This window comes from Nannospalax galili, unplaced genomic scaffold, assembly GCF_000622305.1.
Source record: "Nannospalax galili isolate Female #2095 unplaced genomic scaffold, S.galili_v1.0 scaffold199, whole genome shotgun sequence".
NCBI classification, from domain to species: Eukaryota; Metazoa; Chordata; class Mammalia; order Rodentia; family Spalacidae; genus Nannospalax; species Nannospalax galili.
Window position 1 is genome coordinate 839,126 of NW_008343559.1, and position 22,541 is coordinate 861,666.

General features: G+C 37.6%; 1 protein-coding gene across 12 annotated transcripts in view; it reads left to right on the forward strand.

Annotated features, from left to right (window-relative positions):
• Wnk1 (WNK lysine deficient protein kinase 1) overlaps positions 1 to 22,541 on the forward strand; it is a 154,745-nt gene that overhangs the window by 114,104 nt on the left and 18,100 nt on the right. For 3 of the 12 annotated variants that reach the window (XM_008839737.3, XM_029566777.1, XM_017799804.2), the window contains 13 exons: positions 1,228 to 1,311; positions 6,447 to 6,596; positions 9,471 to 9,752; positions 10,443 to 10,540; positions 10,652 to 10,814; positions 11,603 to 11,719; positions 12,298 to 12,471; positions 12,668 to 12,725; positions 12,844 to 12,966; positions 13,519 to 14,963; positions 17,533 to 17,616; positions 20,393 to 20,476; positions 21,377 to 21,437. In XM_008839737.3, the coding sequence (XP_008837959.1) occupies positions 1,228 to 1,311; positions 6,447 to 6,596; positions 9,471 to 9,752; positions 10,443 to 10,540; positions 10,652 to 10,814; positions 11,603 to 11,719; positions 12,298 to 12,471; positions 12,668 to 12,725; positions 12,844 to 12,966; positions 13,519 to 14,963; positions 17,533 to 17,616; positions 20,393 to 20,476; positions 21,377 to 21,437 (2,923 nt within the window). Of the gene's footprint in view, positions 1 to 1,227; positions 1,312 to 6,446; positions 6,597 to 8,135; positions 8,595 to 9,470; positions 9,753 to 10,442; positions 10,541 to 10,651; positions 10,815 to 11,602; positions 11,720 to 12,297; positions 12,472 to 12,667; positions 12,726 to 12,843; positions 12,967 to 13,518; positions 14,964 to 17,532; positions 17,617 to 20,392; positions 20,477 to 21,376; positions 21,438 to 22,541 lie in introns of all 12 variants that reach the window. The other 9 variants (XM_008839729.3, XM_008839730.3, XM_029566778.1 and 6 more) reach the window with 6 other exon arrangements.

Sequence of the window (22,541 nt, forward strand, 5' to 3'; positions counted from 1 at the left end):
GAATATTAATCAAAAAATTAAAAGACTAGGTCTAATTTTAGCAACTACTAGAGTCTAGTGGGTAATGAATATATTGGGTTTTGCTTGTATTTAAGATACATTTTGCAAAGTTGGGAACAGAAATCTCAGGCCTTGTTTTTCCAATAAATTTAAATTTAGTCATATGTATGAGCATACATACTCATGCAAAAATAGGTAAGACAGAGAATTAAGTCAGTGATGATTATTTCACATATTTTTTAGGTATATCAGTTACTTAGAGTAGTATTAAGAAGCAAAAGGATCCTGAAACTTAAACTATAATGCATGGGCTTGTTGTGTGCTCACATCAACCTTCAAGTCTTCAGGTCCTACTGTAGATATTAATGTGTTATCAACTCTTGTTCATGCTTTACAAAGTAAAACTTCAAAAAAAAATAGGTAATTTCAACCTCAGTAGAGTGTGATAAATCCATGTAAGCTTCGAAGAAGAAATATATCACACTACAAAAAAGGCAGTAACGGGTATTCATACTATATATACATTCATTTCCTTAGCACATACTTAGGTTCCTACAGTCTATTCTTACTTTAGACTTCTTGGTAGTGTAATACACTAGTCAGAGTTTCCCAAACTCAATACCATTGATATTTTAGGTTGGATAATTTTTTTTCTGAGTGGTACTGTTCTGTGCATTACAGAATTTTTAGCAACATTCCTAGAAATAGCAGCCGTATCCCCAAGTTGTGACAACCAGAAATGACTCCAGCTATTTCCTCGTGTTACCTAGTACAGCTACTGCTATACCTATTTAGGAGTTCATTTAACAGACTTTTGGCATTTTGGGATCAAAGCTACTGTGACACTACAAGAAATAGCAGAAAGACCAGATTTGTGTTATCAAATGCCTTTTTTTGTTGTTGATTATTCAGATTAAATTTTATATTGGATATTCTTACCACATTTTTTTCTGTAACATTTTTATTATGAATCTGACTTCTAGCCAGCTAAAATTAGAGCCTAAGCATCAGTGGTAGGCTTTTTAAACCAGGGATGTGTACAGAAATGTTCTATGATCCTTTTCTAAACTTTTCTTACAAAGAAACTCCAGAGCTCTGTCCTGTACGTACTGTGTCAAACTGTTTCACTTTAATCAAGCAAACTTCTCATGAGCTTAAGCATTAATGGCAAAAGTCCAGCCTGTATACACTTACCTTCTCTAACTTGTGTTTGCTTTTTTGCTTCAGGCACAGGGGCAGAGCCAGGGCCAGCCACCATCAAGTACCTTAGCAGGGGTTCCAACTTCCCAAGCCATCCAACATCCTCAGCAGGTGAGACTAATGCACTGCTACATTTTGTGTTTTAGCAGTGGCCAGAAGCACTGTTTTACATCTTGTGTGAACTAGATTTCTGATGCTAAGTTTTTGAGAAAGAAATATTATAATTTCTTGTGTTTTTATTAGCATTTTAGGAATTCTTCATTTTGGTTAATATACTGCTGAACAATTTAGTAGGTAATGTGTTGAACTTTAAAATAATCATTGTTACATAATTTATTTGCCTTCTTAAATAATTCACTGCATAATGTAAACACTACAAAAAGGAATATCAGTTTGTTTCTACTTATGTTTATGACTTGTCCACATAAGGGCATTTTGTCATTTTCCCCCCTGTGGTGCTTACCTCAAATACTGAATTCATTTTTAATTGTTAGAGTATCAGATTTTTTATCAGTAGGGACTGAAGGAAACCCTAAGAATAACCACTAAAGGAAGATTGCTTAAAAAAAAAATTTTTAAGGGACTGAAGAGTTGGCTCAGCAGCTAAGAGCAAAGGATCCAGGTTTGGTTCCCAGCACCCACATGTCTGCTAACAACCATTTGTAAACTTCAGTTCTGGGAGATCAAACATCCTCTCTGAATTCCGTTGGCATTGCATGGCACAGGTGCACTTACATACATGCAGGCAATTCACACACATGCATTCAAAAAATAATAATAAATATTTTACATTTTAAAAAATTTTATGTGTATCAATCTTTTTGCCTGCATGTATGTAAGTGCACTCATGCATGTAGTACTCACAGAGGTCAGAAGAGTGTGTTGAATCCCCTGGAACTGGAGTTACAAATGGTCGTTAGCCACCATGTAGGTGCTAGGAACCAAAACTGGGTCCTCTGGCAAGAAGAGCCAGTGCTTTTAACCACGGAACCATTTCTCTAGCCCCTTTATGAAACTTTTAAGTGGAAGGTTTTATCCCAGAAGGTTCAAAGAACTTGACATAAGTTTTAAAAATTGATAAAACTACTAATCCTGAAAGTAAATATCTATGGTTCATCACTGCTATTATTTATAGTGTTCATTTGCAAGAAAGTAATGCTTTTTGGCATAACTTATTAGTTGTTTCAAGCAAAATTTATACCCATTAGTATAATATAAGCTTGATAAAGAACTATTTCATTAATAATTCCACAACTAATTTTTTAAGCAAAAATTTGTTTTATTTATTATAAATGGCCTCTTTTATTAGATCATGTGATCTTTCAGTCATTTGATCCTTATTCAGATTAGGTGTTCCTTATACAAGATAAAAAACACAGGCTATCAAGATGCTTCACTGGCAAAGTACTTGTAGTGAAAGTCTGGCTACCTCAGTTGAATCCCTGGGACCTATGTAAAGGTGGAAGGAGAGAACTGACTCCCCAGAATTGTCCTCTGGCCTTATCATTATCTTAAAACTTTTTTGCCCAGGATTTTATGCTTTCTTTTGCTCCTGATGTTTCATCCAAACAGGTACTTAAATTTATGCATTCTTATGTTTAAATTTAAGTACTTTTTTCCCCCCAACATGAACAAATTTTATTTTCTTAACAACCCTTAATGGGAATCAAATTGCAACTTATATGAAGCTGGTTAGAGGCAAAAGCATTATGATGAGTACCAATCTTCCAATTTTTTTTCTGTAGTTGTTGTTAGATCTCATGATGCCCCAAGCTGACCTTGAACTCTCAGTCTTCCTGCCTCTTCCTCCCTAAATTTTACAAGCATGAGCCACAACATCTGACTCACACCAGTGTCTTCAGGAGGAAAAGGTGAAAATTTGCTAATCTTTCAACATAGGCCAACACCAGTAAATGAACATTTAAGTATGTGTTCTGTTTTTCCTTCTTCAAAGGAATTTGACTATCTTACATGTACATATATGTTTGCGTTCATCTATAACTATAAATATTTCCCAATGAAAAAAGTGAAAATAATCATTGAGCTCAATACTGCAAAAGTATGTGGGGCTAAAATAACAGAATGCTAAAAGGCTAAAAGTGCTAGGTTAAAGTCATTGTGACTGAGTATGGTGGTATATGTGGGTTTTTTTGGGGGGGCGGTCTCTTTGAAGCAGGGTCTCCTTGTAGCCCCAGCTGTCGCTGGAACTCACCATAGACCAGGCTGGCCTTGAATTCACAGAGATCCGCCTGCCTCTGCCTCCCAAGTGCCGGGAGTACGCTCGGTGGTGTACGCTTTTTATCCCAGCATTTAGGAAGCTTAAGGCAGGAGAATCATAAGTTCCAGGCTATTGTAGATTTCCTAGAGAGATATTATCTCAAGAAAAGAAAAATTCAGGGGCTGGGAGATGGTTCAGCAGTGAAGAGCACTGGCTGTTCTTGCAAAGACCCAGGTTCCAATCCCAGCACTCACGTTGCAGTTAACAACTGACTGTTCGTAATTCCAGTTCCAAGGAATCCGATGCCCTCTTCAAGCATTGCATGGCATAGGTTCATTTACATGCAGGCAATATAGCTAATGAGGCCCCACTTTTCCTGAGAGTATAAAATAAAATACCACAACTGAAAGCAGACTCTCAGTATAGTAGAGAAAACTTCATGTGGAACCCAGACAAATACAACTTTTTGGATACCTGCTACATACCTTTATTTAGGGAAAAAAATTGTTATTCTAGAAATCTTGGGCTGCTAGTAGCTGATGGTTGCTACAGGAGAGGAATGGCATTTTCTTTAATCGTGTAGCCTCTGAAAGGTAACCCATGTTGTAGTAAGTAACCTCCCAAAAGTGCTAATGCAAGCAAACCAATCAAAATCAGTGGGTCATACGCACAAAAAGACATAATGAATGTAGTGGAAGACTTCTTGGGGCAGGAGTTCAGCGGAGGAGGGAGGGGCAAGGCAGAGCAATGGGGGTGAAAATGACCAAAATTCACTATGTACATGTATGTACATTCAGTATTGGAATAAATAATAAATTTGAAAACATTCACAAAAGAAAAAATAAATTTAAAAAAAGAATTAGTTGACTCCAGTGTTGGTAAAAATACGACTAAATACTTTTGCCACAAAAAATTAATTTTTCTTTTGATGTTTTTATTTTGAATACTATTATGTCATGTTTTAAGTTGAGTTAGCATCATAGAATTATAAAAACCATTTTATATAGACATTGTATGCAGTCTAGTATATTTTACTTTTCTCGAATCCTTGAGATACTAAGAAAGCTAAAAATTTTGAAAATTCAAAGGATTTGGATTTGCAGAAATTTGAGGAACAAGAAGAAAAACTAATCTTCTTCAACAACAACAAAAGATTTTTCAGCAATCTAGAATTGTTCAGAACCAGAGACTGAAAACAAACAGCTACATGAGCAGTTCATAAAAAATTTGATGGATGTTGAGAAGAAAAATGATAGTTTATTTACTGGCTGTCCAGAATGAACTTAAAAAAGAAATGGCTATGTTGCAAAAAAAAGTTATGATGGAAACTCAGCAGCAAGAGATGGCAAATGTTCGAAAGTCTCTTCAATCCATGTTTTTCTGATGACTCTTTGAAGAAAGAACTTGAACCTAAGTAACATAATACAATCATCTTAGCTAAGAGGCACTTCTTTAGAATGGAAATTCTAGCTTAAATTATACCTGTAATCACTAGCTTGTTTACTGACCTTTTAACTTCTAAATATATTGAAACAGCTGATGAGTAGCAGCTATTCCTATGTATCAAATTTTCAGTTCTTTAGTTACAGTACATTTTTCTCTCTACTGTTAACTTGCAACAATAGATTTATATTTAGAAAAAAAATTTAGAATGGTGAGATTTTTTTTCCTAAATAAAGTTATGCAGTCATTATAAAAAAAAAAACAACAACTTGTTATTGGGTTCCACATGAATACAAGGAAGTAAAGAGCTTTCTGTATTGTATTAATAGTCTGGTTTAAGATGTGATAATTGTTTTATATATTCTCTGGCCTCAACTACCTTAGGAAGCATATAGTTTTGTTATAGGAAGGAAAAATCTATACCTTACCTGAAATTTAGTTTGTTTCCTGTATTTCTGGACCATAGTAAATGAGGAATTGTTTCTTGGGTTTTGTTTGTTTGTATGTTTTCATCAAGAAATACAATGGAGGGGCCTGGAGAGGTGACTTAGCAGTTAAGAGCACCTACATGCTCTTCCAGAGGACTGAAATTCAGTTCCCACATTAGGCGACTTGCTACTTGTAACTCTAGTTCTGGAGGATCCCATACCCTCTTCAGGACTCTGTAGGCACCCATACTTAAGTACATACACTCACACAAACACACATACACATAAATATTTATCTTAATGTGGTACCTTCTAATGTTTGTGTCTATAGAGAAAGTTGTGAGAAATATAAACATCTTCCCCATAATGGCATGTTCAAAGTCTATAGATATTCTTTGCTCTTTGGCCTGAGGCTCATGTACATTTCTCATGCACCTATGCACAACATAGTATATACAGTCAATAAAAGCTATTTGTACTGGCTTCCATAAGGCAAGCCTAGACAATGCATGATGCCAGCCTCTTGTCCTAAGCCATACTGCTTGGTTGATCTATTGGGTTTATTAGCCAATGTGATTGTGCAGAAACAGATCACATGTACTTTTGGCTTGGTTATGAGTACCATTTCTCAAAAACAATATTTAAGGTACAGCTGGCATAGATGTAAACAACAAGGGAAGAAATTCATAAAACTACCCATTTGTAATATTTCTTTACTTCTTTGAACATTCTCAGCTAAACAGTTTTACTAAGGGTCAGCCCAAATGAACTGGTCATGATAGGCTCTGAAGGAGTCTAAGTAGTATAAAATAAATCAGTAATAGTTAACATGTATAGTGAGTCAGGTACTTTACTCCAATTTCAGGGGAACCATAGCCCTCTTCTGGCCTCTACCCACGCTGCACATACGGTGTGCACTTTCATACATGTAGGGAAAACACTCATATACATAAAAAAATAAATAAAATGTTGCTGAGCATGGTGGTATACACTTTTAGACCCAGCACACAAGCAGACAGATCTCTGTGATATTGAGGTCAACTTAATGAATTCCAAGCCAGCAGGGGCTACAGGGAGACCCTATTTCATAAACCAAAATAAATAAGAGTAAGTGAATAAAAATATTAAAAACCTAAGTCTTTATATTTTATTTGTAGCAACAGGGAATACAGCAGACAGCTCCTCCTCAACAGGCAGCACAGTATTCACTCCCACAGACAGCATCATCCAGTGAGGGCGCTACTGCACAGCCAGTCAGTCAGCCTCAAGCTTCACAAAGTTTGCCTCAAGTCTCAGCTGGAAAACAGGTAAACTCTAATTTCCGAAAAGATGCTACAAATGCTATCCATGTAATTTTAAGAGTTTGTGGACATTAGTCTCACTGCAATAATGACGTAAAAAATCAGTCCCATTTATACATAGCGACAGCAGTAACAATATGAAAATGTTAAACTTTTAGGTTTATAGATATAAAATAGTTAAAACTATCAAAGCTAATGGGTTAAATGGAGATGCTTTGATTACTGAACCAGTGGCATTCTCTAGAAATGTGTTAACTATATCTGATATTCTGTTTGCAAATATGCTTTCTTTCCATGTGAACTTCAGTATTTCCTTCTTCACTGCCTACTAAGACTAGCTTACTGTATTAATTTTTCATAACTGGCAAATACCTAAGGGAAATATAAGGGAAGAATCATTTATGGTTTCAGAGGTTTCAGTTCATTCATAGTTGGCTGGCTGTATTGCCTTTAGGCCTGTAGCAAGGCTAAAACATTGTGGAAGAAAGGTATGACATAAGAAACTATTCACCTTATGGCTACCAGGAAGAACAGACAGGGCCAAAGACCAAAACACACCTTTCAAAGGCACTCCAAGCCATTTCCTGTGTCCTACTCAATAGTCTACTTAAATTATGAATTCATCAGAGATCAAACCCCTTATAATCTAGTTGTCTCTGGAAATGTCCTCAGAGACACACCCAGGAGCATGTCTTACTAATCTCCTTTACTCTTAGTCCAGTTAAAGTTCACAAAATTAACCATCACATGTTGGACCTGTTGGGCCATGCCTGCAATTCCAGACTCAGGAAGAGGCAGGAAGCTCAAGACCAGCCTGGGCTTCCTCCCACCCCTCAAAGAAAGATTAGCCATTATTCAAAAAAGCTTAAGTATATGGTTGTTTGGGGCTTTGTTTTGTTTGTCTTGGGGAAGGTGAGTTGTTGTTGTTGCTTTTAATCACTTGAAAAATACCCTGTAAAAGGTATGTTTTCTGAATTACCCTTTCTCAGCTTCACCTATGGATCATTTGTACATTTATGTGCATAGAATATTGTTGTATCAGAACTAAAAAGAATCCATTGTAAAATTCACCATTATTTTATTTCCAATTAAGTACATATTGACACATCCTCCCAATTTCTGCAGGTATCCTAATTTCTCAAGTGTTATGTAATAATGAAGAGAAAGATGATTTTATCCTAGAATCAGTGTATTATGTTAATTATATCTACTTTTTGTAGAAGAAATATGTGAGGTGTTAAGAATTGAGAGGTAATACAGATAAAATCTAGTTCCACTGGAAAGAACTTCATTTGAATTTAATTACTTTCATTTAATCAACAATGAAACTAACAAAATGTTTTGCAACAAATGGTTTAGAAACAGTAGGCAGTTTTGTCTCTCCTGCTATTCTTTCCCTATCCTTATATGGCATATTAACTTACACTAATGTATGCAGAGTTTTATTTTCTCTTCTTGGCTAATATATAAATCTTGCTTTTGGCAGCCTTGCTTTTTTACAAAAAAAAAAAAAAAAGTCTGTTTTGTTTTTCTTTACCTTCCCAGCTTCCAGTTTCCCAGACAGTACCAACTATCCAAGGCGAACCTCAGATCCCAGTTTCGACACAACCCTCAGTTGTTCCAGTCCACTCTGGTGCTCATTTTCTCTCTATGGGACAGCCACACCCTACTTCCTTACTCCCACAGTACTCTGTCTCTCAGATTCCCGTATCAACTCCTCATGTGTCTACTGCTCAGATAGGTTTCTCATCCCTTCCTATAACAATGGCAGCTGGCATCAATCAGCCTCTGCTCACCTTGGCTTCATCTACTACAGCATCTTCTATCCCAGGGGGATCAACTGTAGCTCCTAATCAGCTTCCAACCCTTCTGCAGCCTGTGAATCAGCTGCCAAGTCAGGTTCACCCACAGCTCCTACAGCCAACAGTTCAGTCCATGGGAATACCAGCTAACCTTGGACAAGCTGCTGAGGGTCCACTTCCCTCTGGAGATGTTCTGTACCAGGTATTGTGTTAGCTAGCAAATCAGAGGGCACTAGAGGGTTTGATTCTAATGGCAGATCATTAAGAATTAGAAAATCTACTAGTCGAGTGTCAGTTGCCATTTTCAAAAAAGGATGGAGCAATGTTATTAGATGATTCCTTACACGTTTTTGAAGATACTACTTAGGAGAAAAGTTACCTCAATATCCAGTATAGGCTAAATAAATGCTGGATATGGTTAATATAGTATACCAGACTGCTTTTTTATATATAGATGGAGTAAATAGAGTTGGCAGCATAGTATTAACAAAAATGTTCAGGTATAGATTTAGAGTATTAGCGTTTCATAATATAACTGTCCTGGGAGAGATTTTTGCATTCTTCCATGTAAGATTGCTATAAAGCAGATTATTTGTATGAGGGATTAAGTCTCTAAATTCTATTTAAATAATCTTCAGAAGGGAAAAGCCAATAGCTTAAAGTATGATTTTTTATTTATTTATTTATTTATTTGGTCTTTTTGAGACAGAGTCTCCCTGTAGCCCCAGCTGTCCTGGAACTCACTATATAGACCAGGCTGGCCTTGAACTCACAGAAATTAGCCTGCCTCTACCTCCCAAGTGCTGGATTTAAAGGCATGTGCCACCACGCCCGGCTTAAAGTACGATTTTTGTAGAGTGCTACCGTCCAAATTGGAACCAATCTACCATTTCATTTAGAGAATGATCTTTAAATTGTCTTCAGATTCTTAGTAAGAAAGTGGGGCACTATTCTTTACTATACTCTTTTTTTTTTTTTTTTTTTTTTTTTTTTTTTTTTTTTTAAAAAAGCATGTCTGCTGATCTGGCTATTTCATGTCCCAACCTGCACTAACTCACCTTCCTCATTTCTGTCACAGGGCTTCCCATCTCGACTGCCACCACAATACCCAGGAGATTCAAATATTGCTCCCTCTTCCAACGTGGCTTCTGTTTGCATCCATTCTACAGCCCTAGCCCCTCCCATGCCGACAGAAGCATTGGCTACACAAGGTTACTTTCCTACAGTAGTGCAGCCTTATGTGGAATCAAATCTTTTGGTTCCTATGGGCGGTGTAGGAGGACAGGTTCAAGTGTCCCAACCAGCAGTGAGTTTAACGCAACAACCCCCCACTACTTCCTCCCAGCAAGCAGTTCTGGAGGTAAATGGAATTATTGCATGTTTATAAAACATCTGTAAAAATGGGATTTAAGTTATAAAGGAAAAACAGGCTCCCTGGTTTAGTACTTGTTTGGAGACTATGTCAAACTAACTTCTAAATGACTTTTTCTTACAGCAGAATGAAATGCCAATGTGGGGGCCTTGTTGCCACTGGCTGTTCTGTTGGGAAGTGAGTTTGCCTTGGAGAAGATTAACACTATTAGCACTTCTTCTAGCTAGTACTTTAGCCATTATTTTTCTCCTTCCACAAACTCTTGCCATTGGCAGTTTATGAGAGTATTTTAGTGTGCTGTGCTCCCAAGCAACCATTTTTGTCCTAGTAGGATTTCAAAGTTCTGAATTCATCTTTACACTTTGCTCTGCCTGCCCTATTGCACACCCTGGTAAGATGCTGGCTGCATGGCAAGTTGTAGTTTCACAATGCCTAGCAAGTAGGTTGGCTGACCTCACAACAGCAGTCTGTACTAGAGATTAGCTTTAGAAACTTCCTCTGAAATTTTAAGAACACTATAGATTTTTGAATATCAAGAATTACTGGTAACTTTTTTGCTTCTAGGACTTAGGGGGACGGGTAACAGGAAAAAGAAAAAGAGAATTTATTGGAGGTGGCGAATGATAATATATCTAACTGCCAAGACGCCAAGACTGGAATTATCCTTTCTGTTCACAGAGTACCCAGGGAGTTTCTCAGGCTGCTCCTCCAGAACCAGCTTCATTAGCACAGTCACAGCCTACTCAGCCTGTCACATTGGTTTCCTCTGTAGACAGGTAAGTGCACTAAAATAAACCTTTGAGTAGTAGGAAAGATGATAGTAAACTTCAAAATATCAGGTCTTTCAATCTTATACACTGAGCTTTTTTTTTTTTTTTAACTCAAAGTGCACATTCAGATGTTGCTTCTGGTATGAGTGATGGCAATGAGAATGCCCCATCATCCAGTGGGAGGCATGAAGGGAGAACAACAAAACGTCATTATCGGAAATCTGTAAGAAGTCGCTCTCGTCATGAAAAGACTTCCCGCCCAAAACTAAGAATTTTGAATGTAAGTATTACTGATTTGTGATCTTCATATTATTAAAGGAATTTGACACTTTCAATTTTAGAGATCATCAAATCCAAACTACTCAATTCTTAAATAAAAATATCTTGTCTTGCTTTATATATGATTTTTATAGTAGCCTTTTCATTTAATTCACATTCTTTTAATTGAATATCACATTTCTATAATAGAAAAAATAAAAATGTAGTTTGTTCATAAAGCCATAATAAGGTTAGCAGTTGATATTCAAATCTTTGTGGACAATGTATTTTATATTTAATTTCACTTAAATCTTAAGGCTCATGGGGCTAGAGAGATGGTTCAGCAATTAAGAGCACTGCTGTTGCAGAGGACCCAGGTTCAATTCCCAGCACCCACATGGTGACTAACAACCATTTGTAACTCCAGTTCCAGGGGAATCTGATGCCCTCTTCTGATCTCTGCAGACACTGCACGACATGGGTGCACTTGCACACATGCAGGCAATACACTCATACACATAAAAGTAATAATATTTGAAATCTTAAGGCTCAGGTGAACTATTCAAATGATTGCCCAAATAATATTCTTAATTTCTAGATCTTTATAGTAAGGCACTTTTTGCCTTTTAGAAAAGACTGGTACAAAATGAGAATGTAGCTCAAAGGCTGATATCTTGATATCGTCTCATAAGTTTTCAGACAGTATTGGTGCTAAAGGAATAGAGGTAACAGTGTGCTTCCTCAGACAAGATATTTCTCAAATTCAGTAAGAAAGCTGAATATGAAGTACCTTTTCCTTTTTCTTTTTAGGTTTCAAATAAAGGAGACCGAGTAGTGGAATGTCAATTAGAGACTCATAATCGGAAAATGGTTACATTCAAATTTGACCTAGATGGTGACAATCCTGAAGAGATAGCAACAATTATGGTATATCTCCATTTGGAATTCCATATTTTTTCTATAGTAGTTGATCTTAATGCCCTATGCAGTATCTTGTGATTCACTTTCATTTTGACAACTGTAAATTTTAATATCAGTTGTAAGTAAAACTAGCATACCCATCCTATGAGTCTATGATTTAGAGATGTATACTACTAGTACATATGAGATGTATACTAGTACATATGAGATGTATACTAGTACATATAAGATGTATACTAATACTAAGTAAGTATTCAGCATCTTTTTTTTTTTTTTTTTTTTTTTTTTTGTCTTTTTGAGACAGGGTCTCCCTATAGCTCCAACTGGCCTGAACTCACTGTGTGGACCAGGGGCCATGAACTCATAAAGATTCACCTGCCTCTGCCTCCCTAGTGCTGGGACTAAAGGCATGTGCCACCACGACCAGCCATATTCAGGATCTTTAAAAGGGAAGGACTAGCTTAAATACCAAGTAAATAATAATATAGTTGATGTACAGATAAGAGACGTCATAAAAATGATAGTTGAATTATTTAAAGCCTAGGAACTGTACTAATAAGATGACTATCACATTTCTTTTACAGGTGAACAATGACTTTATTCTAGCAATAGAGAGAGAGTCTTTTGTGGCTCAGGTGCGGGAAATTATTGAAAAAGCTGATGAAATGCTCAGTGAGGATGTCAGTGTGGAACCCGAGGGTGACCAGGGATTGGAGAGTCTACAGGGAAAGGATGACTATGGCTTTTCCAGTTCTCAAGTAGGTTCACCATTCCTATAGTGACTGCTAATTTAAAATATTTCTGTAATGTCAAATTCACCAAGCAGAATATCCACTGAATATATCACCCCTGTTGACTAAAAACAGGCATTCATGTTCTTGTCAATTGTGACAGTTTATTTTGCTTAATCATGGAGATTGTGTTTAAGAATGAATTTACTTTTGCTTATTGTAGAAATTGGAAGGAGAATTCAAACAACCACTTCCTGCATCTTCCATGCCACAACAAATAGGTGAATTTTTCTTATTTGTTTTTATCCTTTAACTTAAGAATTTATGTGTGCCAGTAATAAAATCTAGACACTTCATGTATCACAGTGTATATACAGTTAAATGGTTTGTTTTATCCAGGTGTTCCTACCAGTTCTTTAACACAAGTTGTTCATTCTGCTGGAAGACGGTTTATAGTGAGTCCTGTGCCAGAAGGTCGATTACGAGAATCCAAAGTTTTCAGCAGTGAAATAGCAGATACAGGTAAGGATTGACTTGGCAATATATACTTAAGTAAATCAGCTCATAATTACTCAAATAAAAAATAGAAAAGTAAAGTCATAACAGACAAACATGGAAGAAGGCAATAGAAAATAATAGAGAAGATTAAAAATAAAATCTGTGCATGGTGCACAGGCCTGTTCCACTGCCCAGGAGGCAGAGAAAGGGAAATCAGGAGTTTGAGGCAGTCCAGGTGGCTACATGAGACCGTCTCAGAAAAAAGTGCAGGAAGAACAGCCATACTAAATACAAACTGTACAGTAGACAGGTGTGTCTGTTCTGCATTTAGAGTTGTCTATATGCATTTGGGTTACTCCATGTTTTCTGGAAATATATACTCAGACAAGCTGACTTACTGAATCAAACTACTATTTAACTTTACTGTTTTAGAACATGTCATTTCCGTAGGAGAAATTTTAAATATTACTGACAAGTGGCAATGTTGATAATCCAAAAATAGGTCTTCAAGGGACAGTCTTTTGAATCTATCCTTTTTAAATGGGTTAATTTGTTTATTTTTGTTTTCCTTTCTAGTTGCTGCCTCCACATCTCAGGGTCCTGGAATGAACTTATCTCATTCTGCTTCATCCCTTAGTCTTCAGCAGGCCTTTTCTGAACTTAAACATGCCCAGATGACTGAAGGACCCAATACAGCACCTCCAAACTTCAGTCATACAGGACCAGTATTTTCTCCTTTCTTGGCTAGCGTTGCTGGTAGCCCAACCGTAGCAGCCACCAAGCCTTCAGTATCAGTCCCTGTAACAAGCAGCCCTCTTAATAACATTTCCACCTCAGTAATTCCGTCTGAGGTTACTGTGCCCACTGAAAAAGGCATTGCTAGAGTTAGCACAAGCACAGGTGTGGTAGCTTCAAGTGGTCTCCCTATAGTGTCTGTGTCTGAGTCACCAACACTTTCCAGTATGGTTTCAAGCACCACAGTACCTGCAGTTGTCACAATGCCTACAACATCCCAGCCAGTTCAGGCTTCCACATCTGGGAGTATTGTTTCCAGTACAAGTACTTTTCCTTCTGGAACAGTTTCAACAACTTCAACTCCTACAGTGGGTAGTGTGGCTGCTCCAAATGCTAATCCTCCAGCTTTATTATTACAACAGGTAGCAGGCAGTACTGCTGGGGTAGCTATAGTGACGCCTGTCTGTACCACCACACCATTCCCAAGCTTAGCTTCACAGCCATCACTACAGCTCAGCAGTAGCACCTCTGCTCTTACTTTAGCTGAAACAGTGGTGGTTAGTGCACATTCGCTAGACAAAACATCTCATAGCAGTACAACTGGATTGACTTTGTCTTTCTGTGCACCATCTTCCTCTTCCTCTCCTGGAATAGGAGTGTCAAGTTCTGTTTCTCAGCCTGGTGTAGTACATCCTTTGGTCATCTCATCAGCTGTAACTTCTACACCTGTCCTTCCCCAACCACCAGGACCTACTTCTATGCCTTTATTACCCCAAGTACCTAGTATCCCACCCTTGGTACAACCTGTTACTAATGTGCCTGCAGTACAGCAGACACTCATTCACAGTCAGCCTCAACCAGCTTTGCTTCCCAACCAACCCCACACTCACTGTCCAGAAATAGATGCTGATACCCAACCCAAAGTTCCTGGAATTGATGACATAAAGACTCTAGAGGAAAAGCTGAGGTCTCTCTTTAGTGAACACAGCTCATCTGGAACTCAGCATGCTTCTGTCTCACTAGAGACATCCCTAGTAGTAGAGACCACGGTCACACCAGGCATCCCTACCACTGCTGTTGCACCAAGCAAACTTATGACTTCTACTACGAGTACTTGCTTACCACCAACTAGTTTGCCATTAGGAACAACTGGTTTACCAGTTATGCCAGTGGGCACACCTGGGCAAGTTTCTACCCCCAGCACCTATGTTTCAGCTCCAGTCTGCACTGCAACGGGAGCAAAACCTGGCATTACTCCCTCAAAGCCATCTTTAACTAAGACTATGGTAAGAATCACTGTTAAATGGGTAGATAAATGGAATAACTCCTCCTCTCCTCTCCATAATTCCTTGTTTTTAATTCAGCCTTGCAAGTTAGAAATGTAGTTATAAAGGTGCCTAGCATATATACTGATCAGTCAGTCTTAAAGTGACAGCAGTTTTAAGATATTTATGCAGTAAGCACCAGACTTGTTTTTTGTAATGTGGCAGAATTTTTTAGGCTATGATGTACAATTTTCTTAAAATGTATAATTACCAGGTAAAAATATATGTATTTCACTTGATCTTGTGGCTCATGCCTATAAGCCTAGCACTCAGAGGCTGAGATAAGAGCATCACCACAGGTTATAGGGCTTTACAATGTTTGAGGCCAGCCTTGACTATAGAGTGAGACTTTTGATTCAAAACCATGAAAACAGAGCAGGGATGGTAGCCCATGCCTTTGATCCCAGCATTCAGGAGGCAGAGGCAGGAGGATCTCTATGAGATCAAGGCCAGCCTGGTCTACATAGCAAGTTCCAGTTCAGTTGGAGCTATAGGAAAATCTTACCTCAAAAAAGAAAAAAATGAGAGAAAGAGAGAGAGAGAGAGAGAGAGAGAGAGAGAGAGAGAGAAAAGAGGGATTAGAGAGATGGCTTAACAGTTTAGAGCACTTACTGCTCTCGCCAAGGACCCAAGTTTGGTTCCCAGGATCCATGTCAGGTGGCTCATAACAACCTATAACTCCAAGGAATCTGACACCCTGTTCTGACCTTCACAGCCACTGGCATTCAAGTGTGCATACCTTTACCCAAACGTACACCCATAAAAATAGAATGGTTTTTCTTTTTTTGTGTGTGGGGGTTTTTTGTTTTTGTTTTTGAGCTAGGGTCTCCCTATAGGCTCAGCTGGCCTGGAGCTCACTATATAGAGCAGGCTGGCTTTGAATTCACTGAGATCCACCTCTGTCTCCCAAGTGCTGGGTCTAAAGGTGTGGGCCACCATGCCCAGCTGAATAATGTCTTTTTAAAGACTAAAGAGAGGAAAAGTTACTTCTACTGGACATATAGAAGAATTTGTTGAAGAAGTCTGTGTCCCAAGAAGGACAAACTGAATCCTTCAGTCTGAGAATGAAGTAAATCTTTGTTATGGATTCCACGGGGTACAACTTAGAGTTAATGAAAAGTTGGAAGTTGATGAAAGTGATATAAAAGAGGAAATAATCTCATTTTAGGAATCAGATAACTAAAATGTATTCTCTAATTCTGCTGTTGTAGATTTCCTCTCATTCTGTTATCCTTAGCCTCGCTGTAGTTGTCTCCAAAAGTAGCAAGGGTATATTATGTCTTCTATATTGTATAATTCAGGCATCTTTCTACAGTGCTTCTTGATGGTGGGATTCTTTTTTACAATAGATAATACAGGTATTTCTTGACATATAATAAAGCTATAGCCATATAAACCCACTTCTACATTGAAAACATTGTACACCTAACCTAGCATTGTAGCTTAACAGCACAGAACACTAGATATCAGTTCCTGGCCCTTGTAGTAGCATAACTGACTGACAGCTCTAGTTCATTGCTGCTGCCCACATCATACCGTATTTTGCTAGCCTCGGAATAAACAGAATCTGGTGTTCACATGGTGGTATGTGCTTATAGACTCATCTAATCAAGAGTCTAAGGTAGGAGAATCACTTGAGCCCAGAGGATGGAGATCAGCCTGGGTAATATGTAACAAGACGTCCCAACTTTTCCCCTACTCCACCTCCAAAAAGATATGCTTGGGTGTGGTGGGCTATGCCTGTAATCCTAACACTCTGGAAGCTGAGGCAGAAGGACAAACAAGTTCAAGCCACACTGACCTGCATTGCAAGAACTTTGCCTTAAAACAAAAAATAATTCAATATACAATTTTCACTGAATTTATATTGATTTTGTACTGTCATAAATTGAAAAGTTTTTTGGTCTTTCCATTATAAGTCAGGAACCATCTGTATAATCTTTACACTGACAAAATAGAAAGTACTTGATACTATTAAATTTTTTATGCCTGTTATTTTTGGACATGACCCTTGATTATTTCTAAACCAGCTCATTTTCTTTTTCTGAAAAGTCCTGTTTCTCTTACCAAAAGCCTGATGATACATACCATAGCAGATGAGCGGCTTTAAAAATACATTGACTGTGCCTCTTATCTGTGTAAAGACTTTGTTCTATTTTTTCATAAGTATTTCATAGTAACTCATAATAGCACCTTTGGTTATGATATCCTTTAAGACAAATCGCAGACTATAGTGATAAAAGCATGCCATAACCAGACCGGGCATGGTGGCACACGCCTTTAATCCCAGCACTTGGGAGGCAGAGGCAGGAGGATCTCTGTGAGTTCAAGGCCAGCCTGGTCTACATAGTGAGTTCCAGGACAGCTGGGGCTACAGGGAGACCCTGTCTCGAAGACCAAAAAAATAAAGCATGCCATAACGAGACACATTTTGCTTTCATTCTTCTGCAGTCAAATTAGCTGAATTCGCTCTTTAGTGTGTAGTCTTTATCATTAGTGTCTCATGGGTTCGAATTTCCCTCCGTTATAGGTGCTGCCAGTGGGTACTGAACTTCCAGCTGGTGCTCTACCCTGTGAGCAGTTGCCACCTTTTCCTGGACCTTCTCTAACTCAGGTGCCCCTGACTTGGCAGATTACATTCTACACCCCTACTTTCCATCACAGAACTTGTATAAATTCTCCATTTGTAATCTTGGCTTCCAGCTCCTTTGGGCTGTGATTTAGTAATATCCTTCTTTTAAAACTATCTGGGAGGATGTGGTAGCACACTCCTATAATCCCAGCAGTCAGGAGGCATAGCCTGGAGGATTTTATTTTTCATATGTTATGTAGGAAAGAAATAGCAAAGTGGACATTTTGCCATACAAACAACTCGTTCATCATTCACTTTTTAATAGAATAGTGAAATTGCATCTTAGAAGTATGATTGGGGCTGAAGAGATGACTCAGTGGTTAAAACACTTGCCTAGTCAGCTTTAGCACTCACATGAATGCTGTGTGTAATCCCAGCATCTGAGAAGTGGATATAAAGGGTCTCTGAAGCAAGCTGGCTACATTAGTTAAATTAGTGGGTTCATGTGAGAGACCCTGATTCAATACATAGGTAGAGAACAATCAAAGAAGGCAATTGATGTCAACCTCGAGCCTGCACACACTTGCATGCATGCATAGAGAGGCACAGATACACATGCACCTACATACATGGACATGTACCACAGGCATACACAAATGAAAACTTTTTTTAAAGAAAAATGTAAAGTTAGCTTCAACTTCTAAACCATTATAGAAATAGAAAGTTTATATGTAGTTAAATTTAACTGAGAATTTCTTGAATCTGAAAAGAAAACCATGGGTTGGTAGTCCTGAAACCTTGAAGCCCCTGCCATTTTAGGGAGTTCTTCCTCGCCATCTTTGACTCTATTTAAAAAGAAAAGACAAGAGAACCACAAACCAAGACTGGTGTACAGGCTTGTGATCCCAGTACTCCAGTAGGTCAGGCAAGAGGGTTGTGTGTATGAGGACACCTGGGCTACATAGCAAGACACTGTTGGGACAGAGAGGAGTGGGAATCCATGGATAACTGATACACCTTTTTAATAAGTTTTTTTTATTGTGTGATTTTTTTTTTCCAATCAATCACCTGGTAAAGTAATTGACTTAAATATAGTGATGATAGTTTATAAAAATATACACTTTATCTAAAAGTTACATATCTTGCCAGGTGTGGCACACAGCTTTGGTCCCAGCACTTGAGAGGCAGAAGCAGGCCGATCTCTATGACATCGAGGCCAGTCTGGTCTACGTAGTGAGTTCCAGACCAGCAGCATGAACTTGAGATTTTCTTCTCAGTCTCAGTTCTGCTCATGGGCACACATAACTTGTAATATTTAAATTATTTCCTTTCCCCTCCACACCCTATTACCAATGTATTTAGTTGAATCCTTATCAGGAAAGCATTTGTTATACATTTTAAATATGAAAAAACTTCTGACATGGGACAAGCAAGTAAAATTTGAATCTATATCAGTTTATTTTTTAATTACATATAAGAAAAACATCACACAAATTGCTTACTTCAAAAGCCTAATATAGAATTTATCCCTACTTTGATCCTAATTTTCAACAGAATGTAATAATATAACAAATTGTCACAATAGTCATTAACTCCAATAGAGGACCCACTCTACCAACCTAGCCATAAAATTTTATAAAAAGAATGTGTAGGGGCTGGAGAGATGGCTCAGTGGTTAAGAACACTGACTGTTCTTGCAGAAGATTCCGGCACCCACATGGCAGCTGTCCGTAACTCCAGTTCCAGGGGATCGGACAGCCTCTTCTGTCTTCCGAGGGCATTGCATGACACGGGTGCAATTACTACACCCGTGCAATACATGCATACACATGAAATAAAAAAACAATAAATAAAATATTAAAAAAAGAATGTGTAATGCAAAAGCCTATAAATCAGGATGATATTTTAACCCATTTCTAATTAGAAACATGCATTCAAAAGTTGAGCACCATGATGTGGGAGTATTAGTCAAACCCAACAGTTTGAGGCCAATCTGAGAAGACCATCTTAAAGACAAGCAGTCAGATTTTTAAGGGAATGTAAAATAATGAGAAATCTGTAGTATAAAGGTAATGTCTAGAGCCTTCATATATAGAAGAAAGAAGACAAGGTAGATGTAGGATTAGAGCTTGTGGCAAAGGTAAAAGGAAGGTACGTACTTGAGATGTGCGGTAGTGGTGTATAGTACCTCCTTACTGCCACCAGGGAGGTGAAAGTAGTAGTGTATACCTTAAGATCTGAAAAACAGAATGTTCTCAGTAGTGACAGGATATGTTAATGACATTTCTTATTGAACGAGAGGGTCCCAGAAAAGTTTATTAAATTGAGAAAGAGCCAGACATAATGGTGCATGCTTGTAATCTCAGCACTGAGGAGTCTGAGGCAGGAGAATTACTACAAGCTCAAGACTAGCCTGAGCTATATAATAAAACCTTTTTTAAAAAACTAAGAAAATAGGGACTTGTGATATAATTAATCTGACAATAGATCTTTATATAATTTTCAAAATATATTTTTAGAGAAACAATAAATTTACTAACATTGAACATAAAAGATAAGAAAGAATGACCTTGAAGTTTACAAAAGCATGGTGGTACTTGAATTACTCCAAGGCCTAATGGAATGGCACACACTACAGACAAACTGAAAAAGCATCAAGTGTTAATACTAAATTTTAACATACTGAGTTTTATATTCAGTGTTAGAACAAATGCTGTGTTGTAATCAAAGCATAAAATAATGTTCTATATAAAATGGCTATATACAGTGACTCTGAAGGTGTTAAAGAACTTACAATACTGTAACTGTTTTTGCTTAGTCTCAGCAACCTCTAGAAGATCTTGATGCTCAGTTAAGAAGAACACTTAGTCCAGAGAATATTACAGTGACATCTTCAGTTGCTGTAAGTGTTTAAATCTTTCATAATCTGCATATATTTCTGGAGCACAAACTATAATCTAAATGGTTAATACCTTAATTCCTATTCAGTGTTCATGTCAACAGAAATGAGACAAATTAATGAAAAATTAACACTGATTCCCTAATGTAACTATGGAAAAACATCAAAGATGCTTGTTGAGTTTTATTCTTTTTTCTTTTTTTTTGGTCTTTTTTGAGAGTTCCAGCTGTCCTGGAACTCACTATGTAGACCAGGCTGGCCTTGAACTCATAAAGATCCACCTGCCTCTGCCTCTTGAGTGCTGGGATTAAAGGCGTGCACCACCACGCCTGGCGAGTTTTTTTTCTTATCCTCTGGATAGAATACATTCCAGATCAGTCTTATACATTTTGTGTTTCTGCTTTGGAGGAGGCTAAAACTTCCTGTGACAGTATTTTGACTAAAAAAGTACTTTTTCAAAAGAATATCCAAGTTGCACTGTTTAAATATTCTATGAGAGGGGCTGGAGAGATGGCTCAACAGTTAAGAGCACTCACTATTATTGCAAAGGACGAAAGTTTAATTCTCAGCACTCTATATTCTCACCTTTCTGGCCTCCATGGGCACCTGCACCTATAAACACAGACACACATAAATAAAAATAAATCTTTTGAAACAATCCTGTGAAGAAAAACTAAAAAGCAATAAAGAGTAAAGATTCGAAGTTTCTTCCTAAAAGCTATCTCTCTATATCAGACCTTTAAGTCGTAAAAAGAGTAAAAAATTCCCTTAGGCAAAAGTAGTTCTTCATATATACTATCTTTCTGCCATTTTACATAGACCAAAGGAAAGGTGACAAGGCAAAAGTTATAAGAATGATTAAAACTGAAGATTCTGTGGTATCTGTGTGTATGTGTTTTGCAGCCTGTGTCCATGATGGCTTCAACAGCAGTTACAGAAGCAGGAGTACAGCCTCAAAAGGATGGTGAGATACATACGTCTTCCTTTTATACTACTAAACCCAGTTCTACCTGCAATTGATAATATAGCTTACTATTTCAAAGACATTCTTGAGAACATTGGTGCCTTTTAGACTATTATAAGGGCATGTTTATGATTTCATATCCAAGGAGCATTATTAACTAATATCTAAAGCATGAAATATTGGTTGACTAATGAGTCATATGTGGTTATTGAGGCAGAGGGTATATATAATAAGCATAATATAATGGTTTCTTACCATGAGCATCCTTTGTTATTAACTATGCAAGATCCTTGCTATAAAACATAAATTGAGAAATGTGGCCAGGCATGGTGGTACATGCCTTTAATCCCAGCACTCAGGAGGCAGAGGCAGGCAGATCTCTGTGAGTTCAAGCCAGCCTGGTCTACATAGTGAGGTCCAGGCCAGCTGGGTCTACAGGGAGACCCTGTCTCAAAAAAGAAAGAAAGAAAAAAGAAATGCAAACATATTTACAAACATTAATTTACAAGCCAAGTATGGTGACATGTTCCTGTAATCCCAGCACTCAGTATGCTAAGGCAGGATAGTTCAAGGCCAGCCTAAGATACTTAGTTAAAATAAGTCTGGGCCAGTCTCAAGAAAATAAAGTGGGGCTGGAGAGATGGCTCAGCAGTTAGAGCACTTACTGCTCTTCCAGAGGACCTGAGTTTAATTCCTAGCAACCATGTTAGGTAGCGTACAACCTCATAACTCTAGCTTCTGGGGGATCCAACACCTCTAGTTTCCACAGGCACCTGTACTTGGCACATACAGATACACACATGTACATATAATTAAAAATAAAATTGAAAAACCTTTTTAGAGAGCAAAATAGTTCATTTATAAGTAACTTCTTAGCTTTTATGACCCTGGATAATGGAAATACAGTTTACATTGAAAAACCTGGGCATATATTTGCTCATAGATGGAAACATAAGATATTATCAGTTTAGAACTTGTTTTTATTTTCAAGGCAATCATATCTTGAATTGCTCTCAAATTAAAAATAGTACAAATCAGTAAAATAGGCTGGAAAATCTAGAAATGAGCAAAGTATAAATTTCGAGTGTATAATATTAAGACACT